Source organism: Chiloscyllium punctatum, chromosome 45 (assembly GCF_047496795.1).
Source record: "Chiloscyllium punctatum isolate Juve2018m chromosome 45, sChiPun1.3, whole genome shotgun sequence".
NCBI classification, from domain to species: domain Eukaryota; kingdom Metazoa; phylum Chordata; class Chondrichthyes; order Orectolobiformes; family Hemiscylliidae; genus Chiloscyllium; species Chiloscyllium punctatum.
This window is the reverse complement of record NC_092783.1, coordinates 61,236,717-61,254,870: the sequence shown is the minus strand read 5'-3', so window position 1 is coordinate 61,254,870 and position 18,154 is coordinate 61,236,717. Positions and strand designations below refer to the sequence as shown.

General features: G+C 44.7%; 1 protein-coding gene across 2 annotated transcripts in view; it reads right to left on the bottom strand.

Annotated features, from left to right (window-relative positions):
* LOC140467487 (putative helicase MOV-10) overlaps positions 1 to 18,154 on the bottom strand; it is a 90,219-nt gene that overhangs the window by 24,182 nt on the left and 47,883 nt on the right. For both annotated transcript variants that reach the window (XM_072563900.1, XM_072563901.1), the window contains exons 11-14: positions 10,508 to 10,669; positions 8,117 to 8,220; positions 3,989 to 4,086; positions 2,401 to 2,520 (exon numbers count right to left, since the gene is read on the bottom strand). In XM_072563900.1, coding sequence (XP_072420001.1) covers positions 2,401 to 2,520; positions 3,989 to 4,086; positions 8,117 to 8,220; positions 10,508 to 10,669 — 484 coding nt within the window. The remainder of the gene's footprint in view (positions 1 to 2,400; positions 2,521 to 3,988; positions 4,087 to 8,116; positions 8,221 to 10,507; positions 10,670 to 18,154) is intronic.

The window sequence follows — 18,154 nt, the reverse complement described above, 5'->3', positions numbered from 1 at the left end:
CAGTCTCCCCAATGTAGAGGAGACCGCATTGCGAGCAACGGATACAATAAACGATATTGGTGGATGTGCAGGTAAAACTTTGATGGATGTGGAAGGCTCCTTTGGGGACTTGGATGGAGGTGAGGCGCAGGTTTTGCAATTCCTGCGGTGGCAGGGGAAGGTGCCAGGACGGGAGGGTGGGTTGGACCTGACCAGGTAGTCACGGAGAACTTTCAAAAGTTGATTGGGGGCAAATGTTTGCAGGTATAGGGATGACTGGAAAACAGGAAGCCTTCAGAGATAAATGAGAATCCAAAGACAGTATATTCCTGTTAGGGTGAAAGGAAAGGTAGGTGTACAGAACACTGGACGACTAGAGAAATTAAGGTTTTCATGAAGAAAAAGGAGGAACCATGTGTCAGGTATAGAAGAGGTCGATTGAATCCTTAAAATGAGCACAAAGGCAGTAGGAGCATACTTAAGAGGGAAATCATGAGGGCAAAAAGAGGACATGAGATTGCTTTGGCAAATAGGGTTAAGGAGAATCCAAAGGGATTTTATAAATATATAAAGCACAAAAGGGCAACTAGGGAGAGAATAGGGCTCCTCAAAGATCAGCGGGAGATGGGGGAGACACTAAATGAGTATTTTATATCAGTATTTACTGTGGAAAAGGATACGGAAGATATAGAATGTAGGGAAATAGACAATGACATCTGAAAAATATTCGTATTACAGAGGTGGTGGTGCTGGATATCTTGAAACGCATAAAAGTGGACAAATCCCTAGGACCTGATCAGGTGTACCCTAGAACTCTGTGGGAAGCTAGGGAAGTGATTGCTGGGCCTCTTGCTGAGATATTTGTATCATCAATAGTCACAGGTGAGGTGCCGGAAGACTGGAGGTTGGCTAACGTCATGCCACTGTTTAAGAAGGGTGGTAAGGACAAGCCAGGGAACTATAGACAGGTGAGCCTGACCTCGGTGGTGGGCAAGTTATTGAAGGGAATCCTGAGGGACAGGATGTACATGTATTTGGAAAGGCAATGACTGATTAGAGATAGTCAACATGGCTTTATGCATGGGAAATCATGTCTCACAAACTTGATTGAGTTTTTTTAAAGGAAGTAACAAAGAGGATTGATGAGGGCAGAGTGGTAGATGTGATCTATATGGACTTCAGTAAGGCGTTCGACAAGGTTCCCCATGGGAGACTGGTTAGCAAGGTTAGATCTCACAGAATACAGGGAGAACTAGCCATTTGGATACAGAACTGGTTCAAAGGTAGAAGACAGAGGGTGGTGGTGGAGGGTTGTTTTTCAGACTGGAGGCCTGTGACCATTCGAGTGACACAAGGATCGGTGCTGGGTCCACTACTTTTTGTCATTTACATAAATGATTTGGATGTGAACAAAGGAAGTTCAGTCAGTAAGTTTGCAGATGACACCAAAATTGGAGTGTAATGGATAGCGATGAAGAAGCTTACCTCAGATTACAACGAGATCTTGATCAGATGGGCCAATGGGCTGAGAAGTGGCAGATGGAGTTTAATTCAGATAAATGCGAGCTGCTGCATTTTGGGAAAGCAAATCTTAGCAGGACTTATACACTTAATGGTAAGGTCCTAGGGAGTGTTGCTGAACAAAGAGACCTTGAGTGCAGGTTCATAGCTCCTTGAAAGTGGAGTCGCAGGTAGATAGGACAGTGAAGGCAGCATTTGGTATGCTTTCCTTTATTGGTCAGAGTATGGAGTACAGGTGTTGGGAGTTGTGGCAGTACAGGACATTGGGTAGGCCACTGTTGGAATATTGCATGCAATTCTGGTCTCCTTCCTATCAGAAGGAAGGATGTTGTGAAACCTGAGAGGGTTCAGAAAAGATTTACAAGGATGTTGCCAAGGTTGGAGGATTTGAGCTACAGGGAGAGGTTGAACAGACTGGGGCTGTTTTCCCTGGAGCTTTGGAAGCTGAGGGGTCAGCTCATGGAGGTTTATAAAATCATAAGGGACATGGATAGGATAAATAGACAAAGTCATTTCCGAGGGCTGGGGGAGTCCAGAAGTAGAGGGTACAGGTTTAGGGGGAAAGAGGGGGAAAAAGATAAAACAGACCCAAGGGACAGTTTTTCCATGTAGGTACGGGTTTGGAATGGACTGTCAGGGGATGTGGTGGAGGCTGGTACAATTGCAACATTTAAAAGGCATTTGGATGGGTGTATGAATAGGAAGCGTTCAGAGGGATAAGGGCCAAATGGGACCAGATTAGGTTGGGATATCTGGGCAACATGGACAAGTTCAACGGTAGGGTCGGTTTCCGTGCTGTACATCTCTATGATTCTATGACTCTAAAAGCCTTCACCCAAAGAGCAGCAGTGAGCAGGACAGAGAAACATACAAAGCACCAATGGTCCATATTGTACTTACCCAGTCCATGTTTGATGGCGATGGGAGACCTCAGCACTGGTCCCAGTTGCTTTGGATCTCCAGCCAGAACCAGTTGTCCACCATCCTTGTTCTTTTCTAAATCCATCACATCCAGCAATCCTTCAACAAAATACATACAAGTCAAACACTCTGAAAAGAGGAATAGCACAGAGTAAAACTCTCTCTACACTATTCCCCATCAAACACTCCCAGGACAGGGACAGCACAGGGAGATATAGAGTAAACCTACCGCTACACTGTTACCAAACACTGCTGGATGTACACTGGGACAGGGTTAGATGCAGAGTAAAGGTCCCTCTACACTGTCCCCCCCATCAAACACTTAGGCACCATACTTTAAGGAGGATACAAAGAGTGCATTGCTGGAAAAGCACAGCTGGTCAGGCAGCATTCGAGGAGCAGGAGAATTGATGTTTCGGGCATAAGCCCTTCATCAGGATACCAGGAATGGTACAGATGCAGTTCACTGGGATATACCAGTACAAATCTGTGGATCAGCTGAAAACTGGGATCTTGCTCTTTTCTCCAATTCCCTTTGCAAAGGCCCTCTTGACTCTGCTTCCACTAAAAACCCTTTCAGGTAGCTCGTTCCTGATCACAACTACTTGCTGTGAGAAAGAAGCAAATTCTACAACATTCTAAGCAGTTAAAGGAGGTGAACTGAAAAAGAGCCAGGTAAATTGCAACACAATAGTAACAGCTGCAATATTTCCTTGGAATCACATATCTGCAAGGGATACTGCTGGGAAAAAGGTTAAAACCTTAGTTTGCGGTTTCCGTTAAGGATCTTCTGAACTACATTGCAGCTTTCTCTTCCCCTCTTGATAGAAACTTATGCTCATGTTAAGGAGAATCCATAGGCTCATTTATTTCCAGTTACTCAGGACCATGGCAACCAACTACAAACATTAAACTTATGATCTATCATATCAGGTTACACACTGGGTTTTAACTGGTTCAGATTTACCAACAGCTGGGATCAAAGCAGCAACTAGAAATATTTCAGACCTGGTGGATTCATGGCAAGGAGGGATTTGACATTGGGGGAGAGGCTGAGCAGCTTGGGCCTGTATTTCCTCCGGTTTGGAAGAATGAGGGCAAGCTGACTGAATGATGAAAGATCCTGATAATGGCGCATAATTTATAATGAAGAGGCCTCTTCAAAAATGGAGAGAGTGGAAGAATGCCTTCTGAGAGGATCACGAATCTTTGGAATCCTCTTTTTCAAGGAGCACTAGAGACCGGAATATAGTCAAGGCTGAATTAGAGGGATTTTTAAATTGACAAGGGGGTAAACAGGAACGTGGAGTTAAGGAAGTTCAGCCATGGTCTTATTGAATGCGCAGGTACTGAATGGATACATTGCTCCTATTATTTTATGTTATAACTCTCCTCAAATAAAAACTTCATTTCCCCTGGCTTTTATGCCAATCGTTTTAAGGTGCATCCTGTACTTACTGATCCTCCTGCCCTGTTTCTTCCTATCTAATATATTAAAGTAGGATAATCTAGGGCAGAAGACATAACAGCTGAGTTTTTGTTTTAAACAGATTAATGAGATACTCACCTGCAACAGCAATGACACACTCAGGCTCAATAGCGTTCCCAGCCTCATCAATGAACACATGCGAAAAATAACCATAGGGGAACTTTGCAGATGCCAACCTGATTCGAAAGATAAAATAAATTGCAGCAAACTATAATGGAATTCATTTGGCCCCACGCACACATCTCTCCCACACGTTAAAACAACAACACAGGCCACCTCATCAGCAGATCTATTCATGCACAAAGCCTCTCAAAATGGTTGATGCATCAGCTGGACGAGAACCCCTGCAAATGAGGAATTAACCTTTTAGGACAGAGAAGGCAGTGGAGGTGCCTCAGAAGGCAGTGGAGGTGGGGTTATCAAATCAAGAGGGAGATAGATAGGTTCCCCAACCAAACACAAACCTAAGTTCCCAACAAAAACAAGTCAGCCATGATCTACCGAATGTGCAATAGGTTTGAAGGGCCTACCTCTGCTCCTGATTTGAATGTTCATTTGTTTAATGAGAGGTACTGAGCCAGGAATTATGTTGGATTGAAAAAGGTCTTTGGTCACAACAAACTCCATTTCCAGACCACTGAGTGCATCCCTCTCCTTGGCAACTCTGCGTGAACCACACGGTTAACAACCCAAGTATCATAGTGAATCTGGAACTCATGCATATAGTTACACTGCCTCTGCAACACTGCCCAACTCAACTGCAGGCAAACCCCAAATTAATATCTCCACTCGAACCTTCCAATTTTTCCGGCTGACTTCAACTTTCATCCTCCAGAAACGTGAACCTCTGCTGCCCACTTCCGATCTCACATTCACCAATCAAGCTCAGTTCTTGCTGATCTGCACTGGCACTCCATACAAGTTTAAATATTCTCATCCTTGTTTTCAAACTTGGCCATATCTCTGTGACATCCTTTAGTTTCACAAGCCCTGAGATTTCGGTGCTTCTCCAACTCCTGTAGTCATCACCACTAACAGCTGTGTTTTTTGCCTGGGGTGCTGAGCACCAGAACATCCTCCCTAAACCTTGGGACGGGATGCTCTTCAGAGGGTTGGCACAGACCCAATGTCCCGAATGGCCTCAGTCTGCACTGTTGAGATTCCATGAGCGAAATTGGGGCCTTCTACTTATAGAGAGAAGAAACATCAGAAGGATTGTTGCTTGGGATGTAGGGAAACCCACACAGTGCTGTTAGGTAGGGAGTTCCAGGCATCAGAGACTATGAAGCAATGGAGGGATACTTCTAAGGCAGGATGCTATGTGCACTGTATTACTTCACTGGTGATACGGAGGGTATTCTCGTGCACCCACTGCCCTTTTCCTTTCAGGAGTGTGACCCGGAAGGATTTTTCTGAATTATAGTGCAGCTTTCTCATCCCCTCCTGATAGAAACTTATGCTTGTGTTAAGGAAAATCCATAGGCTCATTTATTTCCAGTTACTCAGGACCATGGCAACCAACTGCAAAAAGTAAACTTATGATCCATCACATCAGGTTACACACTGGATCAGTATTACCATCAGCTGGGATCAAAGTAGCACTTGGAAATATTTCAGACCAGGCTGATTCCTGGCAAAAAGGGATTTGACATTGGAGGAGAGGCTGAGTGGCTTGGGCCTGTATTTCTTCCGGTTTGGAAGAACGCGCTGACTGAATGATGCAAGTTTCCGATAAAGGTGCATCGTTTATAAAAAAGGAGGCCTCTTCAAAAGTGGAGAGTTGCTGAGATACCCTGGTTGATATAGATAAGGTCTGAAGCTGTGCAGTCCAACAATGTGCAGGTAAGGTGGATTGGCCATGCTAAATTGCCAGTGGGATCCAAGCTAGGTGGGTTAGTCATGGGGAATGCAGAGCTACAGGGATTGGAGTTTTTGTTTTGGAGAGTGGGGGTATGGTGGTTAGTTCTGGGCGGGAAGCTCTTCGGAGACTTGATGGGTCGAATGGCCTGCTTCCACGCTGTAGGAATTCTCGGATTCTAAGCGGAATTCCTGATGAAAGGCTTTTGCCCGAAACGTTGATTTTACTGCTCCTCGGATGCTGCCTGAACTGCTGTGCTCTTCCAGCACCACTAATCCAGAATCTGGTTTCCAGCATCTGCAGTCATTGTTTTTACCCACATGTGACTCCAGACCCACCAAATGTGGCCAACTCTGAACTGACAGTGATGTTGCTGTCTTCTCAGTACTCTCTCGAGTGGCCAAGCAAGCTATGCTGTTTTAGGGCAATGAGCCAGAGGTCAACAGGCAGCCAGAACAACACAGCAAAAGGAATTGGTAAAACAGCATGAGAGAGGTAGATTAGTTTGCACTGCAAGTTGTGACAATATGAAGTGATTATCCATTAGATCAGGGGAAACAATTTTTTTTTAAACTCACTAGAGATGTGTGTATTGCTGGTTAGACCGGCATTTATTGCTCGTTCCCAATTGCCCCTCGAGAAGGTGACAGTGAGCTGCCTATTTGAACCATGCAATCCATGTGCTGTAGGTAGTCTGATAATACTTTAAGAAGGGAATTCCAGGATTCTAGTGAGACCACAGTGAAAGAACAGTGATACATGGAGAGTGGCTTGGAAGGGGAGCTACAAGGGGTAGTGTTCCCATGTATCTGCTGCTCTGGTCCTTCTAGATGGAAGTGGTCGTAGGTTTGGAAGGTAATGTTGAAGGAGCCTTTGTGAATTTCTTTAGTGTGTTTTGTAGATGGTACACACTGCTGCTGCTGAGCGTCGGTGACAGATGACTGTAGATGTGGTGCCAATCCCGCGGGCTGCTTTGTCCTGAATGGTAAGCGTCTTGAGTTATTGATGAAGCTGCACTCATCCAGACAAGTGGGGAGTATTCCATCACACGTGCCTTGGAGATGGTAGACAAGCTCTAGGGAGTCCGGAGAGGATTTACTTGCCGCAGTATTCCTGGCCTCTGACCTGCTGTTTTTATTGCAATTCTGCTGGAGTCTCTGGTCAGTGGTAATCTCAAGATGTCGATTATCAAGGGGTGGTGGTTAGCTTGCCTCTTACTGGTGATGGTCATTACATGGCATTTAAATGTTACTTGCCAATTGTCAGCCCAAGCCCTGGATAGTGACCAGATCTTATTGAATTTGAACATTGACTACTTCAATGTCTGATTCATCACGGATGGTGAACATTGTGGAATTATCAGTGAACATCCCCATTTCTGACCTTATGGTCGTGGGAAGGTCATTGATGAAGCAGTTGAAGATGGTTGGGCCCAGGACACTACCCTGAGGAACTCCTGCAGAGATGTCCTGGAGCTGAGATGACTGACCTCCAACAACCACAATCATCTTCCTGTGTGCCAGGTAAGACTCCAACCACCAGAGAGTTCTTATTGATTACAACTTCACTAGGGCAGGGTTCAGGGGGCAGCAGTGGCTCAGTGGTTAGCACTGCAGCCTCACAGAGCCAGGGACCTGGGTTCGATTCCAGCTTCAGGTGACTGTGCAAACTCCACACAGACATTTTCCCCATTTCTGTGTGGGTTTCCTCTGGGTGCTCAGATTTCCTCCCACAGTCCAAAGATGTCAGGATGGATTGGTCATGCTAAATTGCCCATAGTGTTCAGGGATGTGTAGTTTAGTGCATTTGTCATAGGAAATGTATGGTAGTTGGGGGGGGGGGATATTCTTGAGGTTCAATGTGGGCTTGTTAGGGCAAATGACCTGTTTCCACACTGTCAGGATTCTATGGTATTCTATGGTCTATGACTCCTTGATGCCACACTCAGTCGAATGTGACCTTGATTTCAACGGCTATCACTCGGACCTTACTTCTAGAATTCAGCTCTTTTGTCCATGTTTGGACTGAGGCTATAATGAGGTCAGCAGCTGAGGGGTCCTGATGATCCAAACAAATCATCAATGAGCACATTAGTCCTTTCTAACTGCTGCTTGATAGCACTGTCAATTCCACTTTCCATCACTTTCTTGTGCTGTAGGGTACCATAATCTTTCCATGTGAAATTAGGTAAGCACGTTGAAGAGGTTATGCTTGAAGGAATATGGGAGTAAACAGAAATGGGGCAATTTATTCAGGAGGGACAGCACAGACAACGACTAAATGACCGTGTTCTGCACTACAGGAGTATATGAAAGGTCACTGCAGGTCACACGATTCTCAGTACTTACCTTCCAGCTGTAATCAGGGTGGTGGCAATGACACGGTATTGCTGGAGCTCTTCCTTCGTTGGGAACTCAAATGCCTGATTGGATTCATTCCAATTTGAGCATTCCTGACAGATACAAGGCAGGAGTTAGCAATTATCTCGAGGACTGACAGCACCAATGGGTGAGCTGTCACCCCTATCACCTGGGGTCACATTTCCCCACATCACAACAGTCACGACAGGAGTCAAACGGCAGGGGCAGCACGGTGGCTCAGTGGTTAGCACTGCTGCCTCACAACACCAGGGTCCCAAGTTCGATTCTAGCCTTGGGTTACTGTCTGTGTGGAGTTTGCACATTCTCCCTGTGTCTGCGTGGGTTTCCCCCCCCCCACAGTCCAAAGATGTGCAGGTTAGGTGACTTGACCATGCTAAACTGCCCATAGCGTTAGGTGCACTAGTCAGAGGGAAATGGGTCTGGGTAGGTTACTCTTTGGAGAGTCAGTGTGGACTTGTTGGGCCAAAGGGCCTGTTTCCACACTGTAGGGAATCTAATCTAATTAGAAACATACTTTCCTGTACATAACAATCTCTGGGATGTGAAGTAGTGAGGAAGTGCGATAAGTAACGCAGGGCTTTCTGTACAATGGGGTAGTAAAATAAAGAGCCTGTAAATGAGTCAATACCAACAGTGCACAATTTGGTGCATTCATGATACCAAGGGCCCCCTCTTCACTGGGTGGTGAGAATGTTGTGAAATGCAAACAGCAAAGCAGGGGAGGCGGTTGGGTTTGGGGGAGTGGGGAGACAATATATTAACGCAAAACATTAACCATTTCAAATACTGCGCAAAACTCCCTCTGCACTGTTCCCCAGAGAACACTCATAGGTCAGATACTGCAAGGGGCTAGATAGAGAGTAGAGCTCCCTCCACATTGCACCCATGAAACACTCCTAGGATATGGACAACACTGAGTTAGGTACCAAAGAAAGTACTTGCTACACTCTTGAACTCAAATTATTGCTCCCTTGATATTGTTACAATCAAATACTTCCAGGACAGGGACAGCATGGAATTCGATATAGCGTGGAACTTCCTCTACACTGCCACCTATCAAATAATCTCAGGACAGGGGAGTAAAGCTCCATCGCCTACACTGACAACTTGGCTCCACAATCTTGTCTATTCTAACCAAACTGTGGCATTATCGCATTCTCCCACCAAATATCTCCATGTCCTTACCACAGAGAGAGTTAGCGATTTAACGCTAAATCGGATGCAAAGTTGTTTTGTTTGTAAATGTCCCTGTTCTGAATTAATCTAATAAGTGGACAAGGCAAAGGTAGGACCAGGGCTGGTAACAAAACCTGACCCCACTCTGACAGAACCAACAGCGTGACAGGCCATTTGGGGAAACTGGCCCATTCTGGGATCCACACTCCACAGGAGTGGAGAGAAGTGGTGGACTTGTAATATCACTGGTCTGGCAATCCCAAGGCCCAGTGACAAGGGGTTCAAATCCCACCGTGGCAGTTGGTGAATTTCAAATTTAATGAATAAATCTGGAATTGAAATCGGTTCTCAACAATTGTGAACAGGCCAATCAGCCAGGTGTAAAATCCCATCAATTCATTAATGAAAAGAAATCTGTCATCCTTTCCCAGTCCAGCCACAGGATTCCAGACCCATAGTAATGTTAGTCATTCGGTTCAAAGGCAAAATCGGCATGAGCATGAAGTGATGCACACGTTGCACAAAAGGGATAAATGTTTAAAAAGGAAGTTTCCTCCAACTGGGTTCATCTAATTCATTGCTGTAACCTCGATACCCATCTTCCTCAGATAATTTCACCTTAAGGATTCTCCTACTCAATGAAAATTGAAAAGAACTGTGGGTGCTGTAAATCTGAAACAGAAACTGAAATTACTGGAAGCGCTCAGCAAGTGTGGCAGCACCTGTGGAGAGAAATCAGAGTTTCGGATCCAGTGACCCGTCCTCAAATGTTACTGTAAATACTTATCACAAGTTCTGAGGACGGGTCAATAGACCTGAAACGTCAACTCTGATTTCCGGCCATAGATGCTGTCAAATCTGTGGAGTTTTTCCAGCAATTTCCGTTTTTGATTCTCCTTAACCTTTCATCTTGCCAAAGATGTGTTGATCCTCAGGTTAAACCATCACTAGTCATTCCACTAAAAACATTAAAAAAAAAGAGAATAGCCCGATGGCAACTTTATTTCTACTTCACTGTTTGTTTTCAGCATTCCTCACGGTAGTGAGACCCGCACTTTGAGCACCCTCTGGGGATGGAAGTTCCTGGGGACTCGTTCTGGGAGTGAGGATCTGAATTCTGTGGTTTCTGCACAGGTGGAAGCTCGGTTTGAGGAGCAGATTTAAACAAGAGAGGAGAATTACCTGTACGTCACGGGGAATGGCGCTCCAAATCCGACTTACGGCATTGAGGCGATAAATGTACCTTTTGTTCACATGTTTCTGGATTCTTTGACATAGGAGGTCAGTGGCACTGTTGGTCGGTGCACACGCAAGGATGTGTGCTGTTGGGATACAGCACAGAACCTGAGGGCCAAAGCCAATGTTAAAAATCAACAAGCAGTTGAAGGTTGTGAAATGTAACAAATACCAAAGACCATCAACAAACTTTATAACTGCAGAATGTTACAGCAGAGGTGGAGATGACCATTCAGCCCATCAATCATGCACTGTGATAGTTATCCAGCTACCGGCTCATTGTCACACTCTTTCCCTCTAAGTGTGAAGGTTAGTTACTTCTTTGCTCAAGTGCTTATTTAATTCCTTTTTCTTAAATATTTCTGAATCAACTTGTTCAGAAATGTTATGATACACCTCTGGAGCAGGAGGCACTCAAATATGGTCCTCCAGGCCCAGATGTAGGCACGCTACCACTGTCCCACCATCTTTATTCGATTCCTTGCTAAATATTGACATCAGTTTCAGATGTCAGATCACAATCTAAGAAACAAAACAAAAAAAGAACTGTGGAAGCTGGAAATGTTAAAACAAAATAAATTGAGAAACAACAGGTCTCTTTTATATCTTTCCCCTCTCACCCTAAACTGATGCCCTCTAGTAAAATACTGTGTCTATTTACCCTATCCATGCTCCTTGTGATTTTATAAACCTCTATAAGGTCACTCCTTAACCTCCGACATTCCAGGGAAAATAGCCCAGTCTATATAGTGTCTCCCTATAGCTCAAATCCTCCAACCGTGGCAACATCCTTGTAAATCTTTTCTGAACCCTTTCAAGTTTCACAACACTTTTCGGATAGGAAGGAGACCAGAATTGCATGCAATATTCCAACAGTGGCCTAACCTATGTCCTGTACAGCCACAACATGACCTCCCAACTCCCATACTCAATACTCTGACCAATAAAGAAAAGCATACCAAACACCTTCTTCACTATCCTATCTATCTGCGACTCCACTTTCAAGGAGCTACGAACCTGCACTCCAAGGTCTCTTTGTTCAGCAACACTCCCTAGGACTTTACTATTAAGTGTATAAGTCCTGCTAAGATTTGCTTTCCCAAAATGCAGCACCTCTCATTTATCTGAATTAAACTCCATCTGCCACTTCTCAGCCCATTGGCCCGTCTGGTCAAGATCCTGTTGTAATCGGAGGTAACCTTCTTCGCTGTCCACTACACCTCCAGTTTTGGCATCATCCGCAAACTTACTGACTATACCTCTCATGCTCACATCCAAATCATTTATATAAACGACGAAAAGTAGAGGACTCAGCACCGATCCTTGTGGCACTCCACTGGTCATAGGCCTCCAGTCTGAAAAACAACCCTCCACCACCACCCTCTGTCTTCTACCTTTGAGCCAGTTCTGTATCCAAATGACTAGTTCTCCCTGTATTCCGTGAGATCTAACCTTGCTAACCAGTCTCCCATGGGGAACCTTGTCGAACACCTTACTGAAGTCCATATAGATCATGTCTACCGCTCTGCCCTCATCAATCCTCTTTGTTACTTCTTCAAAAAAAAATCTCAATCAAGTTTGTGAGACATTATATCCCACATACAAAGCCATGTTGACTATCCCTAATCAGTCCTTGCCTTTCCAAATACATGTACATCCTGTCCCTCAGGATTCCCTCCAACAACTTGCCCACCACCGAGGTCAGGCTCACTGGTCTATAGTTCCCTGGCTTGTCTTTACCACCCTTCTTAAAAAGTGGCAGCACGTTTGCCAACCTCCAGTCTTCCGACACCTCACCTGTGACTATCGATGATACAAATATCTCAGTAAGGAGCCCAGCAATCAGTTCTCTAGCTTCCCACAGAGTTCTAGGGCACACCTGATCTGGTCCTGGGGATTTGTCCACTTTTATGCGTTTCAAGACATCCAGCACTTCCTCCTCTGTAATCTGGACATTTTGCAAGAAGTCACCATCCATTTCCCTACATTCTATACCTTTCATGTCCTTTTCCACAGCAAACACTGATGCAAAATACTCGTTTAGTATCTCCCCATTTCCTGCAACTCCACACAAAGACCACCTTGCTGATCTTTAAAGGGCCCCTATTCTCTTCCCTAGTATTCTTTGGTCCTTATGTATTTGTAAAATCCCTTTGGATTCTCCTTAATTCTATTTGCCAAAGCTATCTCATGTCACCATTTTGCCCTCCTGATTTCCCTCTTAAGTATACTCCTACTTCCTTTATATTCTTCTAAGGATTGGCTCGATCTATTCTGTCTATACCTGACATATGCTTCCTTCTTTTTCTTAACCAAACCCTCCATTTCTTTAGTCATCCAGCATTCCCTATACCTACCAGCCTTCCCTTTCACCCTGACAGGAATATACTTTCTCTGGATTCTCTTTATCTCATTTCTGAAGGCTTCCCATTTTCCAGCCGTCCCTTTACCTGCAAACAGCTGCCCCCAATCAGCTTTCGAAAGTTTGTGCCTAATACCGTCAAAATTGACCCTTCTCCAATTTAGAACTTCAACTTTTCGATCTGGTCTATCCTTTTCCATCACTATTTTAAAACTAAATAGAATTATGGTCGCTGGCCCCAAAGTGCTCACCCACTGACACCTCAGTCACCTGCCCTGCCTTATTTCCCAAGAGTAGGTCAAGTTTTGCACCTTCTCTAGTAGGTACATCCACATACAGAATCAGAAAATTGTCTTGTACACACTTAACAAATTCCTCTCCATCTAAACCTTTAACACTATGGCAGTCCCAGTCGATGTTTGGAAAGTTAAAATCCCCTACCATAACTACCCTATTATTCTTACAGATAGCTGAGATTTCCTTACAAGTTTGTTTCTCAATTTCCCTCTGACTATTCGGGGGTCTATAATACAATCCCAATAAGGTGATCATCCCTTTCTTATTTCTCAGTTCCACCCAAATAATTTTCCTTGATGTATTTCTGGGAATATCCTCCCTCAGCACAGCTGTAAGCTATCCCTTATCAAAAAGGCCACTCTCCCTCCTCTGTTGCCTCCCTTTCTGTAGCATTTGAAGAATGATATTTGTCTGAAAGTTCAAGGTAGCACTAGCTCAACATCACCTTTAGACACTGAGCAGGAGTAGGCCATTCAGCCCATCTAGTCAGCTCAGCCATTCAACAAGATCATAGCTGTTCTGATAATTACCCTCAACTCCACTTTCCTGCCTTTCCCTCACCCTCCTCAATTCCCTTACCGATGAACCATCTGCCTGTACAGATTGTAAGATGCAGTGGCAATCCTGGCTCAGTTTGCAATGCCTGCATCCTGTGAAAGAATAACCAGCTGAACTAGGAGGAGGCCATTGGTGGGATAGTTACTTCAGCACATGTGAAGAGATAGGTCCTGACACAGCAGTAAAGTGAAGCTGGGAGAGGTATACACCTGTAAATATTTCACTCTAAACAAAATGCTTGAGTGAAGACTGGCTCAGGTATATCCTTCACCAACTGGCTATCAGGATTTTTAAGAATAAATATGAAAATTATTTATTCATGGGATGTGGGTTTCATTGGCTAAGTCATCATTTAGTACCTATCCCTAGTTATCCTGGGAGAACTGGGTACAACAGGCTGTATTTTATTAGTTTCGTTATAGTCCTTAAAGCATTTTATAGGTTGCTTTATTTAAAAAAAAATAAAAGCTTCAATTCAAATACAATCTTGACTTGGGAAGTGGAGATACCTTAATTGAATAGTTCAAGGAAATGGATAGTCTTGTCCTTCTGACTGACCTCCAAAATTACCCTCAATCGCTCCCCAACAAACAGGAAAATAAAACCACAAGATTTCCAAAGGTTAACTCTACTTGTAACATGTTCTTGCAACACTTACAGAAGTTGGTTCAATGATGTAACAAGAACTGCAAACCATTTGACCGGTCGGCCCCGTGCTGGTACTTACATGCCCATTACAACTCGCTCTAATAGTGTATCTTTCTGTTCTCTTCTCCTGCTGTGCGGAGATGCAGCTTCCCTTCATTGTATCAATTCTATTTGTCTCCACCGTTCCCCATTTCCGCATGCTCCCCATTCCCACCACTCAAACTTCTCCCGCATTTCCCTCGGCAAGTGATTCAATCTCGCTAGTTTTGACGTTGTGTACAACCGGAGAACTCTTCTCTAGATCAACTCCACAAAATGTCTTCAATACAGAAATACTGAAAACAGGAGCAAACCATTCTGCCCAATGGGCTGTTCAGCCATCCCTTGTCCTCATGGGTCAATCAACTCTTTAATGTCTAGAAGTTTATTTGTTTCTCAAATATTATTTTAATTAAGGCCAACAATTTGTATGACACCCTTAACAAATCAAACTACCCGTGGGCACTTCATAGCAATGGTGTTCAACAAACCCCCCTTTTGTGCTTCATTAATAATCTTCCCTCCATTGTAAGGTCAGAAGTGAGGATGTTTGCTGTTTATTGCACAACGGTCAGCACTATATGTGACTCGTCAGACACTGAAGCAGTTCATCTTCAAATGCAGTGAGAGCTGGACAAGATCCAGGATTGAAAAAAAAAAGTGTGGCGCTGGAAAAGCACAGCCGGGTCAGGCAGCATCCGAGGAGCAGGAGAATTGACACTTAGAGCATAAACCCTTCGTCAGGATGAACAGCTCTTTCCTGATGAAGACGTTATGCTCGAAAACATCAACTCTCCTGCTCATCGGATGCTGCCTGACCCAGTTGCGCTTTTCCAGCAGCACAATTTTTGATTCTGATCTCCAGCATCTGCAGTCCTCACTTTCTCCTAATGTCCAGGATTGGGCTGACAAGTGGCAAGTAACATTAATGTCACAAATGCCAAGCTATGAATAAGAGATAGTCTATCAACCTCCACCTTGATATTCCCTTACAATCAACCTACTATCCCCTCCTAAAAATATCCCTGATGTTACCATTGACGAGAAACTCAACTGGACTCACCATGTAAACATCATGGCTACAAAAGCAGGTCAGTGGCAAATAACTCACCTCCTGACTTCCCAAAGTCTGTTCACCATCTACAGGGCACAAGTCAGGAATGTTCTAGAATATTCCTACTTGCCTGGATGGGTGTAGCTCCAACACCACAAGAGCTTGACAACAACCAGGACAAAGCAGTCCATTGTGAGTGGCACCACATCCACAAACATGCACTCAATCCATCACCAACGCTCTGTAGAAGTACTGTGTACCACCTGCAAGATGCATGGCATAAATTCACCAAATCCCCTTGAATAGCACCTTCCAAATGCATGACCACTTCCATCCAAAAGGACAAGGGCAGAGATGCATGGGAAAATGGTGGCTCAGTGGTTAGCACTGCTGCCTCACAGCGCCAGGGACCTGGGTTCGATTCCAGCCTTGGGCGACTGTCTGTGTGGAGTTTGCACATCCTCCCAGTGTCTGCCTGGGTTTCCTCCCACAGTCCAAAGATGTGCAGGTTAGGTGAATTGGCCATGCTGAATTGCCCATAGTGTTAGGTGCAGTAGTCAGAGAGAAATGGGCCTGGGTGCGTTACTCTTCGGAGAGGCAGCATGGACTTGTTGGACCAAATGGCCTATTTCCACACTGGAGAATCTAATCTAAATACCACCCCCTGCAAGTTCCCCTCCAAGCCACTCACCATCCTGACTTGGAAATATAATCGCCATTCCTTCACTGCCACTGGGTCAGAATCCGGGAATTCTGTCCCTAACGGTTTGGTCGATCTACCTGCCGAACATGGACCGTGATGGTCCTTGGCAGCAGCTCACCATTAATTTCTCAAGGAGCAGGAGAGTCAGTGTTTTGGGCATGAGCCCTTCTTCCTGAAGAAGGGCTCATGCCCGAAACATCGACTCTCCTGCTCCTTGGATGCTGCCTGACCTGCTGCGCTTTTCCAGCAACACATTTTCAGCTCTGACCTCCAGCATCTGCAGTCCTCACTTTCTCCTACATTACTTTCTCAAGGGTAATAAATACTGAGGCAGCCCCTCCCACGTCTGATGAGTGAACAAACAAAAAGCAGAGAGCTTTGGAGGGTTTGGAGGCTGGGGGAGATTACAGAGACAGGGGGAGAGATTGGGCCATATCCAGAGGGGACAGACCAGTGATAAACTATCATCCTTTGAAATGATTGCCCTGGTTATACTGGAGCTCCATTCTGGATTACAGAAGACCAGTACATGCCAAATGTTTACTGTTTACCATTTCTGGGTGATGGGATTTGAAAACAAAGACAAGAATTTTAAAATCATGGCATTGTGTAAACGAGGATCCAAAGTACTTCAGCAAGCAGGAGGATGCTGGGTAAGTAAGATGTGGTGTGTGTTAGGACACCAGAGTTTTGGATGATGTCAAACTTACTCAGGGTAGAATGTGAGACCAGGCCATGAGTCATAAATTCTACTTCCTCTCTCAGGCCTCTGTTCCCTCTAGCACCCAGCTACATCCTGTTCAGTCTGATCACTATATCTGCTTCAACCTGGTTAATATTCAGGCTGCACCTTCTCTATTGCTGTGTGAGTGAAAAGTGGGCGGGGGGGGGGGGGGGGAAGCGGAACAGATATCACACCATCACATGATGTTCTAAAAATATTTTGCGCTATCTGGGTCACATATCCGAACCAATGCTGAAATTGACAAAATCTGAGAGAGAGAGTGGAGGTGATCAGGGTCATTATACACACACACACACACACACACAGAGAGAACATGAAAAATCCAATTCTGTTCCCCAAAATGGGACTGACATCACAAAGTAGGTCACGGTTGAAACACTGCAGTGCTGGCCTGATGCAGGGCTGTATAAAAAGGCTCAAATTAATCAACAGCAGTGGTCCAGCCAAAAGGGGGTGGTGGATAGGGAATGACAAAACCTAGATCTGTTCCTTCAACATGGGGTTAAGCAATTACTCACAGCAACATCCGTCATATTTTAACAAAATGAAGTGCTGTTGACTTTTCAAAACACGAAGCAGCCTATTTTCCACTTCTAAATCAGGAAACAGTTGTAAAAAGGAGAACTGAATCTTATTTTGGTTTTCAACATTAAAGGAGTCAAGAATGGTTCCAGGGATGAGAAACTTCAACGCTGAGGAAAGATTGAAGAGGTTGGCACTATTACCCTTAGATAGATGAGGCCAGGGTTTGAGAGGAGATTTGAAAGAGGTTTTCAAAGTCATGAGCAGACTGAGCAGAGTAAATAGGGTGAAGCTGTTCCCATTTGTGAAAGGAACTAGAACAAAACTGTGTAGGCATAGGTTAAACGTGATGTGCAAATGAAGCAAGGGTGATGTGACTCAGGCAGGTTCAACGGAGTTGTTCAACGGGGGCATTGGATGATTATTTGGATAGAAATGGTGCACGGGGGATTGGGGAAAAGGCAGGAGATTGGCAGTAGGTCATACTGGGCACAGAGCTGAATGGCCTCCTGTATCAAGAGTCATTTAGTTACTGAACAGTCGTAGGAGATAGAATTCCAAATACCGATCATGGAGTCATCGGAGGGATATGCAAACACTCAAGCGTCATTATAGATTGGTGAGGAACCACTTGAACCTGGCTCACTGGTAGCTCTCCAGAGACA